At 49.5% G+C, this 27547-nt stretch overlaps 3 protein-coding genes across 5 annotated transcripts; 2 read left to right on the top strand and 1 right to left on the bottom strand.

Annotated features, from left to right (window-relative positions):
* The first annotated feature begins 969 nt into the window (after nucleotides 1-969).
* Preb (prolactin regulatory element binding) lies at nucleotides 970-4819 on the top strand. Its single transcript, XM_038318665.1, has 9 exons — nucleotides 970-1314; nucleotides 1875-2064; nucleotides 2357-2577; nucleotides 2728-2808; nucleotides 2922-3046; nucleotides 3232-3405; nucleotides 3533-3605; nucleotides 3780-3939; nucleotides 4117-4819. The coding sequence occupies exons 1-9, from the start codon at nucleotides 1180-1182 to the stop codon at nucleotides 4209-4211; spliced, it is 1254 nt and encodes a 417-aa protein (XP_038174593.1). The 5' UTR covers nucleotides 970-1179; the 3' UTR covers nucleotides 4212-4819.
* Nucleotides 4767-9787, bottom strand: Abhd1 (abhydrolase domain containing 1). Of its 2 annotated transcripts, XM_038318664.1 has the most exons (9): nucleotides 9602-9786; nucleotides 6834-6994; nucleotides 6345-6527; nucleotides 6162-6207; nucleotides 5876-5988; nucleotides 5597-5770; nucleotides 5409-5457; nucleotides 5152-5317; nucleotides 4767-5049 (listed from the first exon to the last, which is right to left on the bottom strand). In XM_038318664.1, the coding sequence occupies exons 1-9, from the start codon at nucleotides 9713-9715 to the stop codon at nucleotides 4838-4840; spliced, it is 1218 nt and encodes a 405-aa protein (XP_038174592.1). In that variant the 5' UTR covers nucleotides 9716-9786; the 3' UTR covers nucleotides 4767-4837. The 2 variants fall into 2 exon arrangements, with proteins under 2 accessions (XP_038174592.1, XP_038174591.1); XM_038318663.1 differs by having other exon boundaries at nucleotides 4767-5317; nucleotides 9602-9787.
* Nucleotides 4969-27170, top strand: Cgref1 (cell growth regulator with EF-hand domain 1). Of its 2 annotated transcripts, XM_038318667.2 has the most exons (7): nucleotides 4969-9984; nucleotides 10295-10535; nucleotides 24296-24398; nucleotides 25707-25772; nucleotides 25866-25936; nucleotides 26028-26149; nucleotides 26296-27170. In XM_038318667.2, the coding sequence occupies exons 3-7, from the start codon at nucleotides 24313-24315 to the stop codon at nucleotides 26797-26799; spliced, it is 849 nt and encodes a 282-aa protein (XP_038174595.1). In that variant the 5' UTR covers nucleotides 4969-9984; nucleotides 10295-10535; nucleotides 24296-24312; the 3' UTR covers nucleotides 26800-27170. The 2 variants fall into 2 exon arrangements, with proteins under 2 accessions (XP_038174595.1, XP_038174594.1); XM_038318666.1 differs by lacking the exons at nucleotides 4969-9984; nucleotides 10295-10535 and adding an exon at nucleotides 14837-14965.
* The last annotated feature ends 377 nt before the right edge of the window (nucleotides 27171-27547 follow it).

Raw genomic sequence — 27547 nt, forward strand, 5'->3', positions numbered from 1 at the left:
AGAAAAAGAGGGAGGGAGGGAGGGAAAAGAGAGGGAGAGAGGGAGAGAGGGGAGAGAGGGAGAGAGAGAGGAGAGAGAGAGGGAGAGAGAGGAGAGAGAGGAGAGAGAGAGAGAGGAGAGAGAGGAAGGAAGGAGGAGGAGGAGAGGGGAGGAGGAAGAAGAGGGAGGGAGGGAGGGAGGGAGGGAGGGAGGGAGGGAGGGAAGGAGGGAGGGAGGGAGAGAGAAAGAGAGGGAGGGGGAGAGAGAAAAAAACAGAAAAGAGAGAACAACTTTAAAAAGGGATGGCAGTAGCCCCGCGGTGGTGGCGCACGCCTTTAATCCCAGCACACAGGAGGCAGAGGCACGCGATCTCCGTGAGTTCAAGGCCAGCTAGTCTACAGAGTAGAGTGAGTTCCAAGACAGGCAGGACTACACAGACAAATCCTGTCTCGAAAAAAGAGGGGGGGGGGGGATTGGCAGTGGTGAGGTACCAGGTACAGAACACAGAAAACACCTGTCAGAGAGCAACCGCCGCCACCCGTAACTTCTCTGTTCCAGAACTGGGTGCCAAGCCGTGAGAAAGGTCCCAATCAGCTGCGGAGGATGCCATCAAAGTGGGAAGTTATTTCTTCATATTTAGGAAGCAGTGAATATGATTTGAAGCCAGCTTTGTTTTGGGGTCCCTGCCTTCGCTGTGCCCTGGGAGAAATCCCTTCCTCTCCGAAGCGATAAAAGTCCCGGCTTTTACGAGTCCGTGTATCTATCTCTACAGAAGTGGAGTGGAGAGCGTCCCAATTCGATAACTTTTTAATTCAATGTTTACTGATCTTCAGTAATCTCGTCCAGCCCCACGCCCCACACAAAGATGGCAGATCCGCCGTCACTCCGGGCTAGGAACCGGATCCGAAGCCTGGGTTCCGTGGCAGCGCGTCCCGCTAGTGCTGACGCGGATTGGCGTACTGCGCTTGCGCGGAAGAGAGGCCCAGAGCGCGGCGCGTGCGCACTGCGCGTCTGCGAGCCTCAGTCAGACAGCCGCGCGAGCGCAGATCGGAGACCTGCGGTGGTTTGAGTGGTAGAGAGCCCGCCGTGCTGAGCCGGGTCCTCGGTCTTCCCGGCGACGGCTTTACCGAGTTTGGCATCAGTCGAAGGGGCACGGCATGTCGTGGGTTCCGCGGGACTGACAGTGAACGCGCGTGCAGGATGGGCCGGCGCCGGGGTCTGGAGCTCTACCGGGCCCCGTTCCCGTTGTACGCGCTCCGGGTGGACCCCAAGACCGGGCTGCTCATCGCTGCGGGCGGAGGAGGCGCCGCCAAGACCGGCATAAAGAATGGCGTGGTGAGAACGCAAGGCTACTGGGAACTGGTCATGCCTTGGCCAAGGGCGATTTCGGGGTGGTCAGGGGGCGGGGTCGGGATGCAGGGGTGGACAGTACCCCTGCTTTAGGCCTTGCCGGTTTCTGGTAGGAAAACCCGGCGTAGACGCCTGGGTGCTGCTTTCACCTAAGAAGAACGGTTGAGTCGTCCAAAAACAGACGGAAAGCTGTGCGGGTCTGTGAAAGCTGGGCTGCCCACCCACGCAGGGCCACGGGAGCTGGTCCAGGGCTCTTAAGCTGGCCTTTTTCAGGAAGGCACATTGACTTGTCTGCCTTCAAGTAGCTCGAGCCTGGATTCCTTTCTTCCTGTAATTGGACCTAGTAATCTAAGCCCTGTTTGCTGTATGAATTGGGGAACTCCAGCAAGAAAATAAAGCTAAAAAACAAAACAAAACAAAAAACCCGTGAGCTAGAGGTGTGGGAAGCAAAGGAATACAACTAAGACCAGGATTAAACGGCTAAGACTAGGACTGATGTGACTTCCGGGTTCGCCTGAACTTTGCCCACCTTGGTTCCCTCCCAGCACTTTCTGCAGCTGGAGCAAATCAACGGGTGCCTGAGCGCCTCCTTGCTGTACTCTCATGACACAGAGACACGGGCCACTATGAACTTGGCACTGGCTGGTGACATCCTTGCTGCTGGACAGGATGCCCGCTGTCAGCTCCTGCGTTTCCAGGTCCATCAAGTGAAGAGCAATAAAGCAGAGAAGTCAGGTGAGGAGCTTTGGAAAAATCCTTTTAATCTTGGTCTCTAAAGAAGAGATTAGATGTGGGGTCATGGTAGCGCTGAACGCTCTATGCCCTGTCAGTAAAGAAGGACTGGTACTTAGTACAGAAGCCTGGATTCAGCTAGGTTGTGGTGCAGCCTCAGTACTAGGAGTGATATTTATTAAGAGGATATTTAAGGCTAGCCTGGGCTACATAGCATGTCCCTGCCTTAAAAACAAAGACAAAACAAAACAAAAATCCAAAGAAATCTGGATCCTGGCAAATGTTTATGCTGCAGGTTCCAAGGAGCAGGGACCTCGACAGAGGAAGCGGGCAGCTCCAGCAGAGAAGAAATCCGGAGCAGAAGTTCAGCACGAAGGGGTTGAACTCAGAGTAAAGAATTTGGAAGCGGTACAGACAGACTTCAGTGCTGAACCACTGCAGAAAGTGGTACACTTCAACCATGATAATACCTTGCTTGCCACCGGAGGGACTGATGGCCATGTTCGTGTCTGGAAGGTATGGCTCTAGGGGGCTTAAAGGACGTGAACTGTGAGGATTCAAACATGCATTCTGGGAAACTCGTGAGTGGCCATTAGGACAAGAGAGATGGGGATCATAGTGTTCTTGCTGTGTCTGGTCTGAACCATGATACTGGCTTGGCTGTAGGTACCTAGTCTGGAGAAAGTTCTGGATTTCAAAGCACATGAAGGGGAGATTGGAGATTTGGCTCTGGGTCCTGATGGCAAGGTAAGGAAGTGGGAATGTGGGGTGCTGGTGCAGAAGAGGGGAGGCTCTTAGGCTGCTTGCCTAGTAAGTAGATTTCCTAACTATCCATCTTTGGACTCTTTACTCCTGCCCAGTTGGTTACTGTGGGCTGGGACTTCAAGGCCTCCGTGTGGCAGAAGGATCAGCTAGTAGCACAGCTACAATGGCAAGAGAATGGATCCACCTCTTCTAACACACCATACCGCTACCAGGCCTGCAGGTGTGACAAGCTCAGGGCGGCTAAATGAGGCACACTTCAGCAGTATTGGGGAAGCAGAAAGAGACTGGGATGGTCTGGGGATGACTGTAGCCTTGTTGGAGGTGCTTTCAGAAGTGACCAGGGTACAGGAAGGCACAAACCTGAGGGCTAGCAGCAACTGAAAAAGCCTTTTGACCGGCTTCCAGGTTTGGGAAGGTTCCAGATCAGCCCGGGGGGCTGCGGCTCTTCACAGTACAGATCCCCCACAAGCGCCTGCGTCAGCCTGCACCCTGCTACCTCACAGCCTGGGACAGTTCCACCTTCCTGCCGCTTCGGACCAGGCCCTGTGGCCACGAAGTCATCTCCTGCCTCAGTGTCAGGTATGAGAGGCTGCTGCTTAGCTGGAGAGGGGAGTGAGTCCTGACTCAGTCTCTCGAGGACCGCTGTCGGGGGAGAGGGTGTCTGCACACGCTTTCAGAACAACGAATGCTTTGTTGTATGTTACAGTGAATCGGGTACCTTCCTAGGCCTAGGCACGGTCACTGGCTCTGTCGCCATCTACATAGCTTTCTCTCTCCAGGTAATGGGTAGAGGTTGGCACAACCCTCTGGGAGGGCTACAGGCTTACTCTACCCTGAGTGTACAGGAAAGAGTCTGGCCCAGTTCATAGGGGAAGCCTGCTGGGGCTGTGGAACATGTTTCCCAAAACGGAGCCTCCAAATAGGCTTTCCTTGCCTGTTTTCTCCTTCTCCAGCGTCTCTACTATGTGAAAGAGGCCCATGGCATTGTGGTGACAGATGTCACCTTTCTACCTGAGAAGGGCTGTGGTCCACAGCTTCTTGGATCCCATGAAACTGCTCTTTTCTCTGTGGCTGTGGATAGTCGTTGCCAGCTGCACCTGCTGCCCTCACGGCGTGAGTGAATGTTCTGTCGTGTGTATCGGGGATACCTCTTCATTTTTAGCTATAGCAAAAATTGACCCCTGTTTTTGTCCACCCATCTCCCCTCCTTGAATGAAGGGGGTTCAGGGTTCTGGCCTTAAGCTCTGAGGCTCCCTTGCCGACTCACTTCTTCCCTTGTCCCACCCTCAGGGAGTGTTCCTGTATGGCTTCTGCTCCTGATGTGTGTCGGCCTTATCATTGTGACCATCCTGCTGCTCCAGAGTGCCTTTCCAGGTTTTCTTTAGCTTCCATGACCAATGGGAATCGGGCTTGGACACTGCCACCTCCCAGAGCAGAGCCGTTGTGGTCCACAGCTGAGGCTGCCTCTGCTGAGACTGATGGGTACTGCTTGTCCCTCAGCTAAAGCTTGCCTGTGGCCCCATTATCACTTTAGATCTTGGGAGCCCTGCATTCATCACCTGTGGATCCATTTAGGACAGTGTGGTCTGAAGCCCAGGGCATACTACCTGCCTCATTCCCTCTGCCTCTCAGGGCTCCAGAGTGTTAGCTCTTCCTTCTCTAGAAATATGTGACGGTGACCAAGAGCCTGGAGGCATTGCCATCCTTCCTCCAGAAACTGTTTCTCCTCCTCCCCTTACAACCATTACACGAGGTCCTTGGCTTTTGTTGAAAAAAGGTTTGGGCTGGCACTTGCTGTTAGGGCAGGAAGAGGCAAAGGGAGACTCAGGTAGCAGTGGTCTGTGGGCTCAGCTGGGTAGCAGCAAACCAGCCAGGCCACAGATACAGGAAGCTCCTGGATGGTTTACTCCGGCCTGAGGAAAGGGAAAGTGAGCCTCGGCTCATTAGGCAGGAAGAGTTGATATTTAATAAACAAAGAAAGATTGAACCGAGACCCCAAACAGCTCTCTTGTCAGCTCTTTCCATCTTCAGAAGGAGTGAGTGCCCCAAGGTCAGGTAGCTCCCTGGAGTACTGGAAGATGGCTCGGGCATACTGATGCAGGACACGGTTCATGTAGCAGTGCTGCTGGGGAAGCAGCCCTTCCAGGAAGCCAATGTGGCCACCCCGAGCCGTGATGAGCAGTGCAACATAGGGAGACTTCTGAGCAGCCTGCAGAGGGAAAGCTGGGAGGGAGTGAAAGAGGTCAGGAAGCTGCCCGGCAGTGAGAACCCACATCTGTGGCTTACTAGCCTTGGGATCAAGTCCGCAGTGTTGAAGCCACTCACCGTGGGCTGGGGAGAAGGGATCGTCTGCTGCGTTGAGGCAAAGAACAGGGGTATGAATGGCATCTACCTTGGTTCTTGGGCTTGAGGCTTGGTAATAGGCTGCACAGTCTTTATACCCGAAAGCCACAGACGTGTAACGCTCATCCAGCTGGCGGATTGTGCGGGCCTGTGTGGTGGAGGTATGGTATAGGCTATGATATTAGAAAATAGGAGACAACAGGAGACCAACACTGGGTAAGGGGAGGGGTGAAAAATACCTTTATGGCAAAGTCTACATCCAACACCTTTCTAATTGTCTTTCTGTTTCTGGAAAAGAATACATCAGGGTTTGTCTGGACTCCTGCCCCTCTCAGAGCTCCCAGCTTCTGTTTTCTTACCTCATCAAGAAGACCCCACGTGGAACTGACCCAGGCACTAGCAGAGCCAGGTGTGTCTGCTGTCCTACCTGGCGATGAGCCGGCAGAGTCCAGCAGTGAGGGGCCGATTGAAGAGCAGTGAGTTGAGCGGGGTCTCCAGAGAGTCAACAGTTTGAAAGGAATCCCAGCATGCAGATATTGTCAGTCCTGCTGCCAATCCTCCGGCCTTCTTGGTCCGTGCCAGGTAGTTCAGCACCAGTATCCTATAAAATTGGATGAAAAGGCCATGGAAAGTGTTGGCGTGAGTTAACTGGGGCAGAAGAAAAGGAAAAGACACAAGATCTGGAGTAAATCCAGTCAACTATTACCCTCCAAAAGAGATGCCCACAGCCAGCAGTGGAGCTTGCGAGTAGCGGCGCTTTATGTGCGTCACGGCTGTTTCTAGGTCTTCAGTGTGGCTGGCACAGTAAGCCCTGTGAGTCTGGCGGCAGAGTGGGGCGTCGGCTATGGAGGGAGGCTCTCGCCAGGAGGCAGCCAAATGGGAGGACTCAGGAGGTAGTGCGGAAGTGGGGGGCGGTAAGTAGGCAAAGCCTTAGAGCCAGTGATCTCTAAAGGGAGCAGGTGCAGGGCCACCACAAGAAGGAGGGTACTCACCAGCAGCTCTTCCCCTCTGCAGCCACGGTTATTAAATACAACAGCCCTGGGGCAACACAGGTAGGTGAGCCAAACCCTCCCAAGAAGACCCTCCCCTTTGGTCGTCTGCAGAAAGGCCCCTGCCAAAAGAACTTTATCAGGGTCAGATCCACTTCCCCTTCCCAAGCTCTATCCCATCCTTACCTATAGCCATCTTTCAAAGCTTGGTCAACTAGGTGTAAGATGTATGGCTCCTGGCTACTGCCGCTGATGCCTGGAAGCAGCAATACTATGGGCTGGGTGGTGGGGTCTGGGTAGTGACTGTCCTTAGGCTGCTCAGCCCAGTCTAGAAGGAATTGGCCTCCATCGGCAGTCTTGAGGACTTCACTGGGATTCAAGAGAGATGGGTATACAGAGATACTATCAGGAATCGGACTCCAAAATCTACCCTCTGGTTCACCCACAAGCTCTGCAGGTTGTCATGGGTATTATTTGAAGGCATGCTTTATATAAAACAGTAAGGCTGACCATATAGAGTGGATAGATGAACTATTAAGCTTGTATAGGTGCCAAGTAAAGAGCCTTTCCGTTTGCCTAGTTTACACTCACCACACTCTAGGGCAAAGATTGCCTTCATTTAAAGTGGATCCATTACCCCTAAAACTGGCAGCTCTGTGTTCTGACTGTCCTTACCTCTGGTAAGAGACTTTAGGCTGAGACTGCAGGAGGACTCGAAAGATGGTTTGTAGCCGTCCCTCAAAACACCACAATGTGGGGTAGAAAGTCTCCACAGTGACTGGACAGTGTTGTTCCAGAAAGGCCAGAAACTGAGGCCCAGCCACCAGACGAGGCCTCTGTAATCACAACACAGTTGGCTTCATTTTTTTCTTGGCCCAGACACTGGAGAACGAGTGATTTCTTCCCCAGAATCCAGCCTTAAGGACACAGCTTTGCCATAGTGAAGGGTACAGCATAATTCAGACTAGAATGGCCAGGGCACCATCAATAATACAGTCATCTAGTGCCTCCAAAGAACCCCAGTCCTAAAGGGTCACCTCCAGAACTGACCCAGAAGGGGTACTGACTTCCTCGCTCAGCCTGTCCCCTCAAGTTCACTTGTGGGAGAGCGGATAATATAAACTGCTCAGGTGATCCCTACAATAAGGGCTGTGGTCCTCTGGTTGGTTAGTTGGAGTCTGGGCCTTTTTTATGATTTGATTTTAATGACGTGCCTCTGTGGGTAATGTACACAGGTGCAGATCTTGCCTGTGGGGTCCAGACGAGGATGTGAGCTGGAGTTACAGGCAGTTGAGTACCACAACATGGAGGCTAGAAAAACTGATCCGCAGGGGCAGTACATGCTCTTCGGGGCTGAGACAGCTCTAGCCCAGGGTGGCTGGTTTTCTTGAGACAAAGTTATACTATACCCACACTGGTCTTGAACTCATCATAATCCTCCTGTCTCTGTGCTGGGCTTGTGTCAGCATGCTCTGCTGGTTGGGATTCTCGTCCAGGCAAAGAAATGTCAACACTGTGCAACCTGTGACCTTTTGCATTGCCGTTGAATTGTCCAAATGCATCTCCCGAAGCTTCCTCTGGTCAGTCTGGCTCTTCCTGGGCCTTGTCTATATTCTTTCTGCCTTTCTCTAATGTGTGTGCTCAGTGCTGAAGGGCTGCTTTTACAAGGGCACCTCATACTGTCTTGTGGAGCCCCAGTTCTTAAGCTGTGCTGTACAGGAGGAAGCATCCATAATGTGAACAAATATTTCCTTCATGCCAACTAGGGGAAAGGGAACAGAGATGGAATAATAGGGATAAATGAGGTCAATGGGCACGAAGCCATGACTCAGCCTCTCTGCTTGGTTCTGCATAGCCACGAAGTAAATGAGAGGGAGGGCCTAGCCGTACAGACTCAAGAAGAGTATGCCAAACAAAATCAGGACTCTAGAGACTGAAATTGAAGGGTGGGGTGTAGCAGCTCACTGGTAGGCTCTATGTTCAATCTCCAGTGTTGAGGAAGTAATTATTTTTTAATCATAAGTGGCTTTTCTAAGTAACTTAATCAGATCCTGTTTTATCTACAGTCCTGCTACTCAAGAGGGACTAGGGAATGATACACCGAAGAGGCCCAGTTGATACTGTGACTTGGACCCTGGTCCTTAACCCTGGAATAGCAACAATGAAGTCACTGCTATAATGCAGACTAATCACCTTATTTGATAAGAAATCATGACTCTCATAGGTTAATTGGTCTGCCCAAAGGTAGAGCAAACAAGGGCAAAGCAGAATTAATAGCTATGATAGCAACAATAATAACTTGTAGGTAAAATTGTTAAATGTTTATTGCATTCCCAATATTGTGCTAATGAATAATCATGTGATTTTAAAAACATTTTTATTTTTTACCATTTATATTTTAGATTTACTTTTATTTAATATGTGTGAGTGTTTGCCTACATGAATATTTGTGCACCACCTATATGCCTGGTGCCCCTGGAAGCCAGAGAGGGTTACAGACCGTTGTGAGCGGGAAGTGCCATGTAGGTGTCAGGAACTGAACCCGGATGCCCTTAACCACTGGAACCCCTCTTTACTTCGGATTTACATTCCTTCCACGTAGCGGTGCCCGCAGCAGTCCTCAGTTCTCTGAGACAGGCCCCTTGGCCTCACTGTGTGGGCACAGGACCTTGCTGTGTTGCCCAGGATGGCTCAAAACTCTTGGGTTCAAGTGATCTTCCTGTCTTAGCCTTCCCAGGAGCCAGGACTAAGTGTTTAACTCCTATAGATCTTTTTAAAGATGTTGGATCAATAGATTTCTTGTTAAACTCATTTACCTCAATAGATTTTAATGAGATCAAAAATGTTAGCTTTCCTAGATATGTAGATTATACATTTTATCTACATTTCAGTTAAGGAAATATCCAAATTGATCAAAAACAACCTGTTAAGACTTCCTCAGCATGGTATACACAAAGTGTCTAGAACTTAAAACAGGGCTGACTGTGTAGAATTACCCATCTGTCCTAAGCTTGGCAGGAACCTCAGCTAGTCCTCAAAGGAAAGGAGGCCCTGCCAAGTTGATGGACTGGTGCCACAACCACACAGGCATTCGTTCCATTATTCTGCGCAGCTAGCAAACATAATCTGCATGTTTTATTTAGGCCACCTAAAAAAGGAAAGCAGAAAGCACAGATCTCTGACACTTGAGGATACCTCCACCCACCTTTATCAGTCCACAGTACAGGGAGTGCGCCCTTCCTGTGCCTAAACGACCCAGCTAGCAGGGAAGATTCCGAGAATCTAAAGAGCAGAACTGGCTCTCTGGTCATAATAGCAAAATTCACTGGGCGCAGGAGAGCCAACTATCCAAGCTTTCAAAGAGGGCTGGATCCCAGGCTGAAGACTACCCCCATACATTCTAGAACCCCAAGCGCAGCGGCCAGAGCTCAGCCCTCACCCACCTGGGGCACACATGCCCAGTAGTAGCCCAAGTAGAGAGGAATGCCAAGAGCCAAGAGCAGAGAGACGGTGTCTGACCAGGTGGCGTTCTCCGGGCTCAGGGAGGTACTCAGCATCTCGGTTATGTAGGGGTATTGCAGTTCCCAAGCTCCCGGAGGGCTCTAGCTCCTGAACTTTGACTCTTCCGCTTGCGGTTGCCGTGGACCCGCCTCTTGCACGCCATTGGCAGACCTCTGCAGGTCCCACCCTCCATCGGCCCCGCCCGCCGCCAGTACCGAGGCTGTTTGGCTGTCAGGCGAACCTCACAAACCTTAGCGGCCCTGACCGGGTCGCCCACAACCCTCCCTTCCTACTTCTCCTTGGTGAAAAGCATTGGAGCCCCAGGGTAAGCAGCGCCCCCGCAGTTGCCATCTTGGTGTGTGCCTTCTCTGGACGGTGAAAGCTGAATCAGGCAGCCTGGGAAGGTTCCGCAGCCAGTCCTGTGAGAATAGTCTGCTCAGTCACACAGCGCAGCCATTCACCCTGACCCTCACACACTGGGCACAAGTACTGCCCAACAAATCGTTACAGACTCAGGTTTCAGCCGCTCAGTGGTGATATTCTACTCCCTTGGTTGAGTGTCTCTACGTTGTCTCTTATGATCCCCGCCAATAAAAAGGGTGCAACAAATGATTTGCTCATCAACTCTGTTTCAGGCGTTGAATATGAACGTCGCAGGGATCCTGACCCTGTTTGAATAGGGACTGCTGCTGTAGAACCTTGGCTTCCCACTGGAATCATTCGCGACTTGTACCACTCCCGGTCTAGGGAAGAGCCAAGGCTTGGATATATCAATGTATGTAACGCAAAATCTCTCTGTGAGATTTAAATGTTGAATTCTTAGGACAGGAAACAGTACTAGAAAAAGAAGTACTCCCTGCTTCTGTGTGGGAACAGGTAAGAATGATGCCCAAACTTCAATGGGGAAAGGCGGGAAAGTGGGTAGGAGTTTCCCAGGCGAGTAGGAGGCAAGAGTGCTAGCTCCAGAAGTGAAAATCTGGAGCCAAAAGAAAAGTGGCTGAGCTCATGCGTGATCAAGGGACCAGGTATTGAGAGCTTCCTGAGTGCAGAGGAAACCCATCAAAGGACTCAGGAAGAGAGTGGTCAGAGAGATGTGTTTTAGATGAAACCCTCAGGTTACTTAGAGAAGGAGGAGGCTAAAGACAGAAGAAGCAAACGGGCCAACTGGGTGCTGTTAGGAGCCCTCTGGGCACTGGAGCACAGAAAATAGGTGCCTGCACTGGGACCCGGGCAGGAAGAAGAGTGAAGATAGTCAGCACAGAAGGCAGAGTTGGCAGGACTCTAGCGTGGTGGAGTTGAGGATGGTTCTCAGGTTTCTGACTGGACAGATACAGGCGTGTCTATCCCCAGGGTGAAAAATGCTTCACACGTGTTGGGCTAGAATGCGGGAGCATATTCTGTTTTCTTAGACTCTGTGCCTTCCTACCTGCACCCATCCATTACTCAGAAGCCAAGCTAGCAGCTCAGGTTATGGACCTCTCCCCTGCAACCCAGAGCCCATTCCCCCAAGCAACTAAGGACAGCCTGTGTGCTCCAGAGCCCTCCCCAATTATTGAATCTGGTTAATACTAGCCCTGCCCTTGCCTGTCTTTCCTCAGAAAAAAAAACCCAGAAAAACAAAAACCAAACCAAAACAAAACAAAACAAAAACCCTGGATTGTGCCTGCCCTTTGCTCCTGTCTGTCTGCCAAAGGACATTGGTGATTGGTGCTCCCCCCTTGGGACTGAGCAGGACTGTCTTGCCTTTTGTCTCCAAGGTAACTGAAGATCATTTTCTTTAAAAAGCATCGACCCCTTCAGTGCCAGCACCAGCCACAGAACCCAAACCCAGACCCAGGTACAAATCAGTAGGATGTTCACTTCCCAAGGACCGGGCCCTTGTAAGCTAGAGTTAGAGATCTTGGAGTCATTTCCACTTAGTTGGAGTGGGGTGGCTTTTTGTCTTTTTTATTTTGCTTTTGAGACAGGGTCTCACTGTCTATCCCTGACTGGCTCAGGAACTGCTGACGTTGAACGTGAAGCGATTCTCCTGTCTCTGCCTAAACACTGGGTTTCAAGTGTAAACCACCATGCTTGGCTCATCAGCATTTAGATGATGAAATCATTTTTTGAGTTGATTTTAAAAAGCACTGCAAAATGGATGTTCTAGCAGAAATTTATGCCCCCAGTCTGAACACAAGATAAAATGTCATCAGGGTGGGTTCCGTGGGGATCTGTGTGTGTGTCTCCCACCGCTCCTGAGGACTGGTTGGTAATCGTCAGTGTCCATGGGCAGTCTGGTCTGTGTCTATCTTCTCATGGCAATCCCATAACAAAATACTACAGACTGGACACTTTTTAAAGATTTATTTTTTACTATGTGTTTGTCCATGTGTGTTTGGGGGTGGGGGAGGGTAAGCACAGTTTCCCGAAGATGTTAAAGGAGGGCATTCGATCCCCTGGAGCTGGAATTTCAGGTGGTTGTGAGCCACCTGACATGGGTGCTGGGAACCAAACCTGTGTCCTCTGCAAGAACACACTGTGCTGTCTTAACCATCAAGCATTAATCTCTGCAGGCCTATGCTGGATTATTTATAAGCAATACAAATCTGTTGCTCACAGTTTTGGAGTGTGACAAGTCCAAGATCGGATACTAACAGGGTTTAGTGTCCGGTCATGACCTGTTCTTCATAAATGATGCCATTCATGTGTCCTTACATGGTGGAGAGAACAGGGAGACAAGACAGCAAGAGGCACAGACACTGCAGCTTCTCCCACATTGGCATTAATCTATGTGCAGGAGCAGAACCTTTGACTTAATCATGTTTCAAAAGTTCCCACCCTATGTTCATAACAGCTTTGTTTGTCATAGCCAGAACCTGGAAACAACCTAAATGCCCCTCGACTGAAGAATGGATAAGGAAAATGTGGTACATTTACACAATGGAGTACTACACAGCAGAAACAAATAACGACAGCTTGAATTGTGCAGGAAAATGGATGGAGCTAGAAAACATTGTTTTGAGTGAGGTAACCCAGACACAGAAAGACAATTATCACATGTACTCACTCATAGATGGTTTTTAAACATAAAGCAAAGAAAGGCAGCCTAAAAACCACCATCCCAGAGAACCTAGACAACAAAGAGGACCCTAAGAGAGACTTACATGGATCTAATCTACATGGGAAGTAGAAAGTAGAAAAAGACAAGATCTCCTGAGTAAATTGGGACCATGGGGACCTTAGGGGAGGGCTGAAGGGGGAAGGGGAGAGGCATTGAGGGGAGCAGAGAAAAATGTAGAGCTCAATAAATTTCAATTAAAAAAATTTTTAAAAAGTCCCCACCACTTAGCACCACAACAATGGGTAAGTCTTGAGACATTAATTTTGGGAGACATTTCAGACCATGGCAGTATTATTCCTGTATGTTATGTGTTCAAATTTCCTTTTTAGCTATGAACACCAGTCATATGGAATATATATACTCCAGTATGACTTCATCTAAGCTAATTGCATCTGCCATTACATTATTTCCAAATATGATAAAATTCGGAAGCTCTGGTGGTTACAGCTTCAACAGTTGAGCATTTGGATAACACAGCCAAACCCTTGACTGTTATGGAATAATCTTTTTGTACACTGTGAAGCTGTGTCTTTGCCAAAGCATCTTCTGATTGGTTAATAAAAGAGCTGACTGGCTGGTAGCTAGGCAGGAGGTATAGATAAGACACCTAGACACAGATGATGCTAGGAAGAAGGGTGGAGTCTGGGAAGTCACAAGAAGACTTGGAGGAAAGCAAGATGAATTTGCCGTACTGAAAAAAGGTATCACCATGTGGCAGAGTGTAATTAAGAAATATGGGTTCGTTTAAAATGTAAGAGCTAGTTAGTGACAAGCCTGAGCTATCGACTGGGCATTTGTAATCAATAAGTTTCAGTGTGGTTATTTGGGAGTGGCTGCCAGGGCACAAAGAGACTCCACCTACATCTCACAGATAATGATGGAAGTTACATGAACACATGAGAAAATGGAGAGTGAGAAGGGAATCCCAAGGAACACCAGTGCATGCGGAGAACTGAGACCAACTGACCAGACAGGGAGGAGTAGCATGGCGGAAACCAGTGGACACGGATCCAAGGCAACCTTGCCCAACAACACCCCCCACAGGAAGGATAAGGTCCTTCCTTTCACAGGAAGGAAGGGTGTCTTATGGTTGTGATGGCTGCTGACTGAAGGCTCTGATGGAATTGAAGGAGGTTGAAGATTCTGAGGCATGAGATTATTTAAAAACCTAAGTCCATGGACCAGTGGGTGAGATGTAGCCCAGGGCTTAGGTAGAAGGACTCACCACTCGGGTAAAAGCAGGCAACACTCCATTTTGACAGCTTTAAGAGCTGCACCGTCTGTGTTGGCAAACTACTGCTCCTGTGGCCATGGTTTCTCCTGATACACAGTCCCATCTGCCTCTCCCCTCACGTGGAACCTCTCTTCCATAATGCATGTGGTCACAGGGACACATGGACACCTTCCTTGGAACCTCAGCTTTAACAACGTAAGAAGAGCTTGTTAGGATGCCTGCTACATATAACCTGTTCACACCCATACTGTCGCACTCCTAGATAACTGGCCGTGTATTGGCCACACTGCTCACATACTAACAGTAAGTCATGTTCTACTCAATTACAAACAAGTTTCTCAGATACAGTCAGGGGCACCCACAGCATAATCATAGTTAAAGACAGTTTAAACGAACCCCAGCCTGGTACCTGTCCGGTTGTATCTATTTCTCCCGCACCCCCCCCCCCACTGTTTCTGCGTCTGTCTTACACCCCGTCTCACTGCCCCGTGACTCTGCCTGTGACACAAGCCAGACTCACCCACTCTGACTCGGGCTCATCTATACCATATGCCTCCCCAGCCAGCCACACAAACACCCTATAAATCCTTTCCACTCTGTCACACACGCAGACTCCCCCTCACCAGTCTGTCACATTCACAAACTCAAACCAGTCTGCCTCCGTCCGGATCCCAGTGACGCGCACTGAGGACCCCATCCATCTTCCCCCCACACCCGCATGGAACAAGGCCAGGTGGAGGCGCTGCAAGACAGGTCTGGGCAGGGCGGGGCGGTGGCCCTCCCGTGGCTGTCTCTCGCATAGGACTCTGCCCGGGCCTGGGCGGTGGCTGCAGCCTGGAGGGCGACGTGGAAAGGCCACGTGGAGCCGCCCGGGGGAGGGCCGGCTGCGGGCAGCCAGGCGAGGGCGGCGCGGTGCCTATAGTGCGCACGAAGCCGGAGCCCCAGTAGCGCGCAGCGCCACCGCAGCAGGTGGGTCGGACTCGGGCAGGGGCTGGGGCCTAGCGGGGCGGCGGAGGTACCCGCTCCTTGGGGTTGAGGGTGGAGACCTTCTGCCTGCGGTCAGGATGGTCAGGATGCCGAGAGCGCAGTCCTCCGCATCCCCTGCAGCTTGGACTCGGGCTGGAGAGGTAGCTCTGGCCTCCAAGTACCACTGGGGAGGAGATCATCCCTGAGAGCAGATAGAGGAAGGGTGCAAGCGCCCCCGAAGCCCCTGGGTTTGAGGACAGGTTCAACAGCCCTGCTCTAGGGTTTCGAGTAGCTAACTAGGGTTCAACCTCATTCAGTAGATGGAGATAATTTAAAGGACGCTGTCCATCGTCATCTAAATAGCTAGTCTCCATTGAGCTCAGGTGTGCGCCCCTTAGACTGCATAGCCTCGGCCATTTAGGACGCCGCCTCCCTAGACCCGGACACTAAGGGGTTAAATCAAGGGAGATGTCTAGATTCACATAAGTTCTCCACGGTCAGACTTGTTCAGAAATAACATGGATGCCCTTCACGATGGCAGCTTCTGTTCTGGAAAGGCTCAGGAGAGGCATTGTGGCTATTTGACAGGGATACTGTAAAAAGTATCTACCAGATGGGAAGCCATGCGAGCTAAGTCTCAAAGACCCCCGCCCCATCGGGGAGCATCTGCTAGAACTAGCTTAAGTCTATATTATCTCCCTGTACCCTCCCGAAGTCCTTAAGAAACACCCTCATCTTACTAATGAAGATCCCAGGGCTAAGAGGGGTTAAGACACCCTCCTGGACCACGTAATAGTGCAGAGGCAGGATCTGACCAAAGGTCCAACTTCAAGGCCAAAGTTTCCTCCTGTGATCTAGGGCAAAGGCCTAAAGAAACTGGAGGCAGAAGGTTCTGTGTGTGTGTGTGTGTGTGTGTGTGTGTGTGTGTGTGTGTGTGTATAACTTAAGTAACTTCTCTGAGTTATATCACAACTGTTAACTTGCAGTTATGGTGGCTTTCAAGTATTTATTAGGATGGTTGCATTTATGCATGTTATAATTATAGGAAGAGGCTATGATCATTTTTATTTTACAAGCAATCATTCAATGACCACTCTATTTCTGTTACTTACAAAAGCTCTTACATGGGCTTCAAACTGTGTAAAGATGAACAAGTTATATGGCATCGCCCTCATTACACCTCACACGGAATGTCGTCTTGATTCCCTTAAACAATGGCTGAAAGCATCAAGAGAATATTAGACTCAAAGTCCACGTGCAGTGTTTTTCACTTCTGAGGTAGACTGCAATTGAATGCTAGGGTTATCAGGAGGGTCCAGATGCAAGGTGGAACAGATTTGGACAAAATCACTAAAAAACAAAAAATAAGAAAATCTAGTATGCTGTTGTCTAAAGCAGTGCTTGTTATAATGGAGCCCTGGAGGGTGAGGTGAAGATGGTGTGGTACCTGAGTACCCAAGTGAGGACTGGACCGTGAGAAAACCAGGAGCCATTAAAGGTCTTGGTGGGATTGTCAGGTGTGGTAGTGCACACCAGTAATCCTAGTGTGTGGATCAGGAGTTCAGGGTTATCCTCAGCTACATGATAAGTTGCAGGCTAGCCTGGGGTACGTAAGACCCTGTGGGATTTTTTTAATTAATTGATTATTTGAAGCAGAGTCTTTCTGTAAGCCTAGATGTCCTGGAACTCCCTTTGTAGACCAGACTGGCCTGGAACTCACAGAGATCCTCCTGTCTCTGCCTTTGAAGTATGGGGAATAAGGTTGTATGTCAAAACCCCCAGCCTTTATTGTTCTGAATTTATGTGCATGGTTGTTTGGCCCGCATGTATGTGCACCACTTGTGTGCAGCACCCTCAGAGGACAAAGGAGGACGGAAGAGGACACCAGGCCCCTGCAACTGGATTACAGACAGTTGTTAGCGAATATATGGGTGCTGGGAACTGAGCCCATGCTCTTAGCAGCTGAGCCATATTTCTAGCCCCTGCTCTTTTGGGGGGGGTTGTTTGCTTGTTTGTTTTTGTTTTGTTTTGTTAAAAAAAAAAGGGTTTTGAATGGATCAGCAAAATGGGTTGAAATACTTGCAAGCAAGCCTGAGGACCTGAGTTCAAACTCCATATCCCACAAGGTGGCAGGAGAGAGCCAATGCCCAAGAGCTGACCTTTGACCTCCACAGGTGCATCCTGACACACACCGGCTGATACTCATGCACACATACACACAGTAATGAAATACGCAATAAAACATGTCTTTTGAGCAATGGGGTTCTAGTAAAGGGAGGTGTATCTGATGTGGGTGTAAAGACAGTCCCACAAGCTGGGACAACAGTAACAGACTGTGTGAGAAGGAGCTCACTATTCACTTACTGTTTACTGCAAGCACACGAAAGTGGCTCTGGGTTCCGTCTACTACACACACTAAATAGTTACATATACAAGGGACTCAGAGGACAGGGAAGAGGACGGTGACACTGATGCATCAGCACGTGATTTATAGAGCCCAGTGCACACGTGGCTGAGACTTTCAGAACAGCTGCAGCAGAGCAGCAGACAGCCAAGTCTGTAGGCTCTGTAGGCTAAGCAGATCCCACACCTAGGAAGCCAGCTCTCTGGGGCTGGTGTTTGGATTATTACGATTCCTTAACAAGCCACTCAAAACCTAAACGGTTTGGATTTGAAGATAGAGGCGAGCCCCCGAGTCCTTCAGAACCCCTCCCGGTCTTCAGAAGGGGCTCCATACGTGGCAGGCTCTCTACCAGTACTCCCAAGTAGTCTCAGGCTTCCCAGAGTTAGGCACACGGCTTGTACAGTTTGGGCCGAAAGCAGCTCCAGAGCTTGCCTTGCTCCTAGGCAGACTAGATTATCACACTGATGCTTCAGTACCGGCTAGGCTATAGGAATCCTCTGTAGGCTAAAACGCAGGCTATAACAGCCAGATATGGGGGCACACTCCTGCAATCAGCACTTGGCAGGAAGCTACATAGGGAGACCCTGTTTCATAAAAGTAACCAGAGTTAGGTGTGGTGGAGCATGAACTCTCTGTTTTCGGGAGGCTGAGACAAGAGGATTTCAGTGAGTTTAAGGCAAGTCTGAGCTAAATGAGTTTAAATCCCACTTGGATTGCATAGTGAGACCTCGTTTCATAAAACCAACCAAACAAAACAACTTAGTAGCTTCAGATGATAACCTTAACTTTACTCCGGATGCTGTCTAGGCAAGGCAGTGAGGACCAGCTTTCTTCTATGCATACTGTTGGCTAGGCCAATTGAAATGGATTCATTCTCTTGCTTCTCTGGCTGGGAGGTAGCTGGGCTCCAAGAGCTCTATCCCTATGTAGTCTTTTAGGGGTTTGCGGGGAGACAGAGAGAGGCAGAGGCGCTACGTGGACCTGGCAATCTTTTTGGCTGTCTTAGTCATCTGGAAGCCAGTCACTAAGTCCAAACATGTAAGAAGAAGTGAATTAGACTCCAGGTTTAGTGGAAAGAAAGGTAAAAACATATTGAAGACTTGGGCCAGCAAGACAGGTAGTAAAGGTGTTTGACTTTAGGCTGATCCCCAGGGCCTACTTGGTAGAAAGAAAGGACTCCTAAATATTCTTCTCTGACCTCCATATGTTTTCCGGCACATGTGTACACACACACAAAAAGAAAGATTTTTCTTTTCTTTTTTTTTTCTTTTTTTCTTTTTTGAGACAGGGTTTCTCTGCAGCTTTGGAGCCTGTATTGGAACTTTCTCTGTAGACCAGGTTGGCCTCTAACTCACAGAGATCTGCTTGCCTCTGACTCCCGAGTGTTCCCGAGTGGAACACCACTGCCCTGCAAGAAGGACAATTTTAAATTCAAAAACAAAAACAGCTATAGGCATGTTTTTGGGGTCCCTGCAATCAATCTAATAAATGAATGAATTGGTGGGTGGAAGGGCACTTCCTGCTGGGCCCAAACTGCCACCACCAGGGCTTTTTTTTTTTTTTTTTGAGTTCTTCTTAAAAGTGACCTTAGTGGATGACAACAGATTCAGTCCAGCTCTTAGGAATTTAAATTATGTGAGTCCCCTGCAGCCCAGATCCTGGCAGGGAACTGATGGGGAGAAGAAAGTAATTTGAAGGACTCAGATGGGAAGACCAGAAAGGAAAGTGTGTGCAAAGACACTGCAGAGCAGCCAGGACAACTTCTGGAAGGAAAAGGCCTCTACTCATTTAGCTACCACTGATCCTGCATTGCCGATGGAGACAGAAGATAGAGAGGGTACACAGGGCAAGGCAGAGCCTGCGCTGGGACCATGTTTGAACACTGGGTTAGACCTCATTCTCCTAGCAATTCTGTATTTCTGTGTCCCTCCTTTCCTCCCTGTCAGGATCTACATTGCCTAGACTGGCCTCGAACTCACAACCGTCCTACCTCAGCCTCCCAAGGAGCTGCAATTGCAGGCATGTGCCACTCACTCTGTTCATCTGTTCATTCTTTAAACAGGTGTGTCTTTCCCTGATTGTGTAATTTTGCAAGCCTTAAGGAGGAAAAGTCATTTGATCTTATCCCTTCAACTTACTGCTAAGAGAGTACCTCAGTTATAAGAAGGAAACTCGAGACAGTAAGGAAATGGGTCGGGGAGATGACTCAACAGTTAAGAGCACAGTTGTGGCTCTTGCAGAGGACCCAGGTTCAGTTCTCAGCATCCATATGGTGGCTCACAACCTTCTGTAATTCCAATTCTAGGGATCTGATGCCCTCTTCTGGTCTCTTTGGGCACCAGGCATTCACAGGGTACACATACATACGTGCAGACAAAACACTCATATACATACATACATGCATACATACTTACATAAGTCTAATATATATTTGAAAAATAGTCTAACAGTACACTTCAGTGGTAGGGCACGTGACTTGCATGTGTGAAGATTTGGGCTTGACTTCCCAGCATTGAAAAACAAAGAAACGAACAGCTGGACACCATGGCACACATCTGTAATCCCAGCACTTGGGAGGCAGAGGCAGGGAAACGAAAGGCGACACGTGCTACCTAGGGAAAATCTGTGTTTGTATTGTACAAACTGTTCAGTTGCTGTCCTCAAATTCCGGCCCTGCTGGTCTTGTCATTTGACAGTAGCTTTCTGCTACTATAACAAACATCCGAGACCATCGACTTAAAAAGCGAAAAGGCTTACTTTTAACTCTTAATTTCAGAGGTTTTAGCATGGGGCCAGTTGGCCTGGTTGGTTCTGTACCTGTGGAGAGGCAGCCCATCATGGCTGGGTGGGAGACAGAGCTGCTCACCTCATGGCTAGGACGGGAGCAGGAAAGAAGACAAGGCCGGGGTCCTTTATTCCATGCATCCCTAGAGAGATGGAGATCTCCCACTAGACAGCATTTTTTCCCTTTTCTCCCCTCTCCATCTCTGTCTCTCTCTTTTCCCTCGCCTCTGTATGTTTGTGTGGGCATTCATGTGGATGTGTATACATGTGAGTGTGAGTGTACATGTATGTTTGTGTATGTAACTGTGGAGGCCAGAGGCAGACATTGGATATATTCCTCAATCACTCTCTCTTAATTCTTAAGACAGGGTCTCCCTGAACCTGGGCTCACTAATCGACTAAACTGACTTGCCAGTGAGCTGCAGAGATCTATCTGGCTCTATCCCCCTCCAGTCCCACCCCCATGCCCTCCAAGTCGGCTGGAGATGGGATCTCCAGTCTTCACGCTTGTCCAGCAAGCACTTTACGGATGGAGCCACCTGCCCAGCCCAGGATCAACCTCTTAAAAGTTCTACCCTCTCCCAGTGGTGCTGGGTTAGACTCATGCCTTCACCTCTAATACAGGGGTCTTCAGAGGACCGTGCAGATCCAAGCTACTGCCCCATGGTGTCCTCTTTCTTATCTAGCCCAGGGTCCACACATCCTGGCATTCTTCTGACCTAGCAGCTGGCTCTCTCAAGCTCTATGGACCCCTTCTTTTCATATTGGAAACTGGACCCCAATTGGCCCTTCCTTATTCCAGAGACTTGGCATACAAAGAGCTTTTAAGGTTGCCTAGTTCCCAAACCCTTTGCTATCTGTCACACAGGTCTCTGGGGCAGGGTCTCCTCTCTAGCTGCCCCTCCCCCGAAAGGAAACAAGGGGTCAATCTGCAGAGCTTGGGTTTCCTTCCGTTGATGTTTCTGCCTTCCGGTTCCTTTTGAGGCGCCCAGGTGGCCTCCAGACTCTAACTGCTGTCAATTCCTTGAACTTCATGATTGCAGAAATTTAGAGTTTTGAAATTCTCAAATCTGTCCCTTTTTTCCCCTTAAATTTTATAAGTTTAGGAAGCTGGTTCAGCAGTTAAGAACTCTGCTCTTCAGAGAAAATGTATAGATCAATAAAAAACAGCAAAAACAAAAGAAAACAAACAAAATCTCTGCTCTTCCAGAGGCTCCAGATTCAATTCATAGCACCCACATGGTGGTTCACATCTGTAACTTGGGTCACAGAGGGATCTGATGCCATCTTCTGGCTTCTGTAGGCATGAGGCACATGTGTGGTACACAGACATACATGCAGACAAAGCATCTACATATATAAAATACATAAAAATTCTGAAATTTAATTAACAACTGGTAAGTTTAGACATTTTTTTTTATCGTTCTTGTTGTAGTTGGTGGTGATGGTTTTTATAGGGCAGGGTCTCACTCCGTAGCCTTGACTGGCCTGGAACCACCCAATGCTCTGAAGCCAGAGTTCCAGCTGGTTGTGAGCTGCTTGACACGGCTGTTGGGACCCAAACTCAGGTCCTCCGGAAGAGCCACAAGCGCTCTTAGTCTCTGAGCTCTCTTTTCAGCCCCCTTTGTTCACATGCATGGAGTGTAGCTGTTGGAATCTCAGCTGGATGTGTGGAGCCTCCTCTCAGTCTGTTCCTATAGGCCAGCTCCTGCTTTATCTCTGGTCTGCTCTGCTGCATGGACCATTCAGACGGGTGACTCCAGTTCACATGGACTGAGTTTGACAGACACTCCTGACGAGGGTGATGTCACCCCCATGACTGGTTCCACTGTGCTTTGGTAGACTGAGAATGTCTTGCCGCCCAGTGCTCCTGGAGGAATTTGTTCTACCTGTATCCAGCCCTGTACCTACTTTCCCGGGGACGTTTACTACCATACTCTCAGGTGTGGCAGTCTAGCTCACCCTATGACTGGGCTGTGTCCCTTTGGGGGTTTAATGTTAACACGGAGAACTCAGGTCTAGTTTCCTACCCTAAATGACCACGTTACACCATCATCTCTCCTTGCTACAACTAGAACCCAAGGCTCTCCAGTCTCAGCTAACGCTATAAATACCTTTCTGGCAGTAGTGGCTTCAACGTCTCTTCGACCATTGGGGCTTAGAGAGATCAGCAAGCTACATGTACTCAGTGTAGCTGTCAGGACCAATCATACGCATAGACAAATGAATATAGCAATGAGGGTGGGAGGGTAGGGGTGCAGAGACGGCTTAGCTGGTCAAACACAGGCATGAGAACCTGATGTCAATCTTCAGCACCCATGTAGAAAGTCAGACTCAGGGCTGGGAGGCGTTCATTTGGTAACGCGCCTACTGTGGATCTGAGTTCAGACCCTTAGAATTCATGTAAAAAGCCAGGCACAGTAGTGTGTGCCCGTAACCCCAGTGCTGGGGGGAGTGATGAAGGGATAGAAACAGGTGGATCCTTGAAACTTATTGGGCAGCCAGCTTAGCTGAGCTGATCAACCTGAAGTTCAGTAAGAGATTCTGTCTCAAAACATGAAAGTGCTTTGGCAGCTAAAGATACCTACCCTGCAGGCCTGGGGACCCAAGTTTAATCCGGGAATCTATGGAAATGCAGTCTCCGTAAAGTTGTCACCTGACCTCTGCACATACACTGTGGCACACACGCCCACCGCCACATCACTCACAGCAATAATACGTTTCTAAATCAATCAGAATTTCTCTTGATCAAAGATAGTGATCAAAGAAAGATATTCGATGTCAAATTCTGACCCCCACATCTATTAACATGCTGATAACACACACACACACACACACACACACACACACACACACCCCAGGCACAGCAGTGTGACCTGGAATCGCAGTGCTAGGGAGGCAGAGACAGGAACTGGGACTTGGTGAGCCTCAGGTTCTGTGAGAGACTACACAGGACCTATGCTGTGATGGCTCCATCATTTTCTGGACTTCCACCCTTTGGTCTTCCTACTCAATGCAGCTCCAAACAGTAAACATGCTTATCTCCCTGTAAGCCAGGTGCTTGCCCGCTCCACCCCAGGCTCCCAGGGAACTGATATCCATCTTGAATGTGGTTCTGACCTTGTTAGGATCATGGACCTTTCAGAGAATCCACTGAAAGCCATGGAATGTTCTTTAGGAAAATCTAGTGCTTGCCTGAATTTTAGGTTCTGTGGACAAGAGGTCCTGACCCTTTGCTTGGACCATCAAACATCTGATTATTTTTCTGCACAAAGATGGCTTTTTTTGGGGGGGTGTCTCAGTTTAGGTGGGTGTCTGCCCCCTTGGAAATTCATATTATGTGTGCATCCTTAGGATGAGCCAGAAAGCTTAATGCTCTGTGTTTTCAATGGGCTCATTTTATTTTTGACCATTTCCGTATGATCAAGTCTGCATAATGTAGAGACAGCCAGACTGGCTTTGAACTCACAATCCTCCTGCCTCAGACTCCTGTATGCTGGGTTTGTTTGTTTGTTTATTGGGTTTTTCGAGACAGGGTTTCTTTACATAGCTTTGGCTGTACTAGAAACTAGCTCTGTAGACCAGGCTGACCTCAAACTCACAGAGATCTATCTGCCTGTCTCTGCCTCCTGAGTGCTGGGATTAAAGGTGTCTGCCACCATTGCATTGCAGGCTGAGTGCTGGGCTTATAGGGTATGTACCACCACACCAAGTCTCAGTAGGTTTTTCCTAAGTGCAGACTCCCAGGTCATCTCCCGCTTTGTCTCTCTGCATGTTTTGGTCTTTGGGGAGCCCCAGCATTCTCATTCTGATCTCTCCTCATCTGTAAATAAAGTGGCCGCTCTAGAGCACTTAAGGCCAATGGGATACAGGGAGGAGCCCTCACCCCCAGAGCTGCCTCCCACCGTGCAGCTCTGCTTTCATGCACTTAAACACCGGAGCAGGATTTATGTGTTTTTCTATAATTGGTATTTATGTCGAGCAAAGTTCCATGGAGGTTGCCAGTGTGCTTGTAGAGTCCTCCCAGGTGTCCTTCTATGCCGCATACTTCCACATGCAAGGAGGGAAGTCATTTCTGTCTGATCCATCTGACCCCCAACACTGTGACAGATACCCCTCCCCTGACTCTCTGATTCTGTTTCTAGCTCCAGTCTCCAGAAGGATGTTCCACTGGCTGACGCAAGCGTTGATGCTGCCACTATTGCTGCTACCTTTGGGTCACACTGCTCCCAAGGATGGAGCCGCAAGGTAAGAGGATTAGGAGGGAGAGTCTCTAAAAAGATGTCAGAACTCGTCTGAGGAGCCAGGAGCCAGGAGCCCATTGAAGTATAGCCTCCTTCATTTCTATGCTCACACACAAACCTGCCTTGTGATTGTCAGAATGTCACAAGTAGGGATTTAGTTTGTGCGTGGTGACCCCTTTGCAGTCAGGAGTTCAGCTCCAGTCCTGTGTAAGGCATGAGGAAGTGGCTGGAAGCTGGGACAGGGGCTGTGATCTGTGAATCAAGACCTGAATCAATACCAAAGGAACAGGGATCATTAGCTAGCATTTCTGACTTCCTGGAACTGCTTTCGTATACTCAGTATGCGCAGTAGAAGAGCGAAGCTGGAACAACATTGGCAACAGTGACCCAAGTGGCTGCAACAACTCCTGTTGATTCTGCCATTCCAGGCTGATGTGGGCACACAGTCACCCCATGCAGAAGTAGGAACCCTTCTGAGACCCCAGACAGACTTAAAGTTCAGGCTGACATCCATGCCCTCTGCTTGAAAAAAGAAGAGGCAATGATGTGTCATAGGGCAGACTGGGAAAGCTGGGCATCTCTACCAGCCTTAGCTTGAGATCTACTCCTTGGGTCCTGGCATTGAAGAAGCAAGACCACCATCAGCCACTGTGTCTTGACACTGGATTGACTATATTATTGGACCACTACTGTGTGTCTACTATGGTGGCCTCGATCTCACCAGGCATTTTCTTCTTTCATTTCAATTTGTATTAATTTACATGTATGTGTCTGTGTGTGCATGAGTGTGGGGGTGTCTGCAGAATCTAGAAGAAGGGGTTAGGTCCCCTGAAGTTGAAGTTATAGGTAGCTGTGAGCCGCCCAATATGGGTACTGGGTGAACTCGGGTCCTCTGGAAGAGCAGCAAGTGCTGTTTGTTTGTTTGTTTGTTTGTTTGTTTTGACTTTTTGAGACAGGATTTCTCTGTGTAACAGACCTAGCTGTCTTGGAACTAGCTCTTGTAGACCAGGCTGGCCTTGAACTCACAGAGATCCTCTTGCCTCGGCTTCCCGGCTTCCCGAGTGTTGGGATTAAAGGTGCAGCAAGTGTTCTTAACCACTGAGCCATCAGTTCCTTCCTTGGGTTTTCTAGACCTCACTAAGGCACCTAAAAGCAGTCTTGGGGGTAAGGTTCTGTTTCCGGTGACACCGAAGAGTTTTTTCTCTACAGCCTTTTCTGGGAAATTAAAGGGACAAGTTCTTTTGGATCTAGGGAAATCTGCCAAGTGGCTGCTAAGCTAGGTCCTGGGCTGACACTTCTCTGCCTGTTCTAGGTTGGACCCTGAAGTGCAACAGCAGCTCCCGCCCAACCCCTTCGAGCCAGGTCCTGACCAGCTCCAGTGAGTAAACTGGGGGCTTTCAGTAGGTATTACCTGGTCAAGCCTTGGGTCACAGACAGGACTCTTCTGACCAATTCGCCACTTTCTTGACAGACGGCTGCAGAATTACCTCAAGGGACTAGAGAAGATGGAAGAGGACCCAGAGCAAATGGACCGGGAGCGCGGTGAGGGGTTGGCACTTGGCACCAGCCTGGGAGGCTCTGGGGACCAGAGCTGTGGGTTCCCGCCTCTTCTAACCCACATTCTCTTCTCTAGTCCTGCTCTACCTCTTCGCTCTTCACGACTATGACCAGAACGGACAGCTGGATGGCCTGGAGCTGTTGTCCATGCTGACAGCAGCTCTGGCCCCTGAAGCTGCACACTTTCCCATCAACCCGGTAAGCACTGCTGGAAGCTGAGGGAGTTGGGGCTTTGGTCCTTTGGTAGTTCCCTGGAAAAGTAAGATCAGACCCAATGCAACAGGGATGAGGCTGTTAGGGAGGGGCTGGGTTCCTGAAAATGTCTATGGTAACTGTTTCCACAGGTTATCCTGGTAGTGGACCAGGTACTTGAGACCCAGGACCTGGATGGAGATGGGCTCATGACTCCCGCAGAGCTAATCAATTTCCCAGGAGATGCCCCCAAGCACACGGAGTCCCTTCCCCCAGCTCTCCAGGAGCCACAACCTGCTGGAAGGCCGCTGCATTTAGCTAACAGTCCATTGCAACCAGAAACCCAGCAATCCCTGGAGACTAGAGAAGAAACTAGGGGCCAGGTGGAGGCCAAAAGGGAGTCTTTGGAAGCTGTACAGGAGGCTGGACATCAGACAGGGGCTAAAGTAGATAGCCTCAGTCATGAAGGGGAGACTAGGAGACAGGTGGAGGCTGAAGGAGAAGTCCCAGGTCCCAGAGAGAATGCTGGGGGGCAGGTGGGGAGCAAGGACAATGAAGGGGAAGCCAAAGAAATGCCAGTGGAAACATCAGATACCATAAACACCCCAAATGCGGTTGAGGCTCACAGTATTCAACTGGAGAATGATGAGATATAAACTAATGACACAAGCTCCTGTCCCTTAAAATCTCAGCGCAGAGCAGAAGCGTGAAGAGTGGGGCATATATGCGGGGAAAAAAGTCACCTCTGACATGGGTACGGTGGCACAAGCTAGTAATCCTAGAGCTTGGAAGACAATAGCAGAAGGATTGAGAGCGCCAGGCTAGCCCAGGCGACATAGCTAGTTTGAGGCTAGGCTGGGCTGATTAATAAAACCCTGTCTTGACGAGAAAAAAAAAAAAAAAGCAACTCCTACATTTCCTTTCTGGCCTCAGGAGGAAGCAGGACTTTCTGTGTGGCTCAGGGAGACTGTAAATTGAGAGGCAGCTTTCAGGCCCCAAACAACCAATAAAGAACAGAATGAATTTATCTCCATAGTTATGTGTCCTTGATCCAGCCCGCCCAGCTCCGTCTCCTCAGAACACAAGGGTTTGGGGACTGGACCAACTTATTGAAGGGATGAAGACTCAGCTTTCTCAGGGTTTCTGGCCAGGGGTGCTGAGACAGTAAACACAGCCAGCTGCAGACAAGCCCGGGAAGAAAGTTCAGTCCACCCTGGGAGTCAAACTCTCTCCCGAAGTTCCCCCTTGACTTGCTATTCAGAACCTTGTGATCCCTGTAGCTCAAGGCCGGCAGATGGTCCCCATTCCCTGCTACCATCCCCACTACCCCCTTCTCTTCCTCATCCTCCTTTTCTTCCGGGCCCTAAAGCTATGTAATGGCCGCAGTGGTGAGGGAGCCAGCTT

This window comes from Arvicola amphibius, chromosome 2, assembly GCF_903992535.2.
Source record: "Arvicola amphibius chromosome 2, mArvAmp1.2, whole genome shotgun sequence".
Lineage (NCBI taxonomy): Eukaryota > Metazoa > Chordata > Mammalia > Rodentia > Cricetidae > Arvicola > Arvicola amphibius.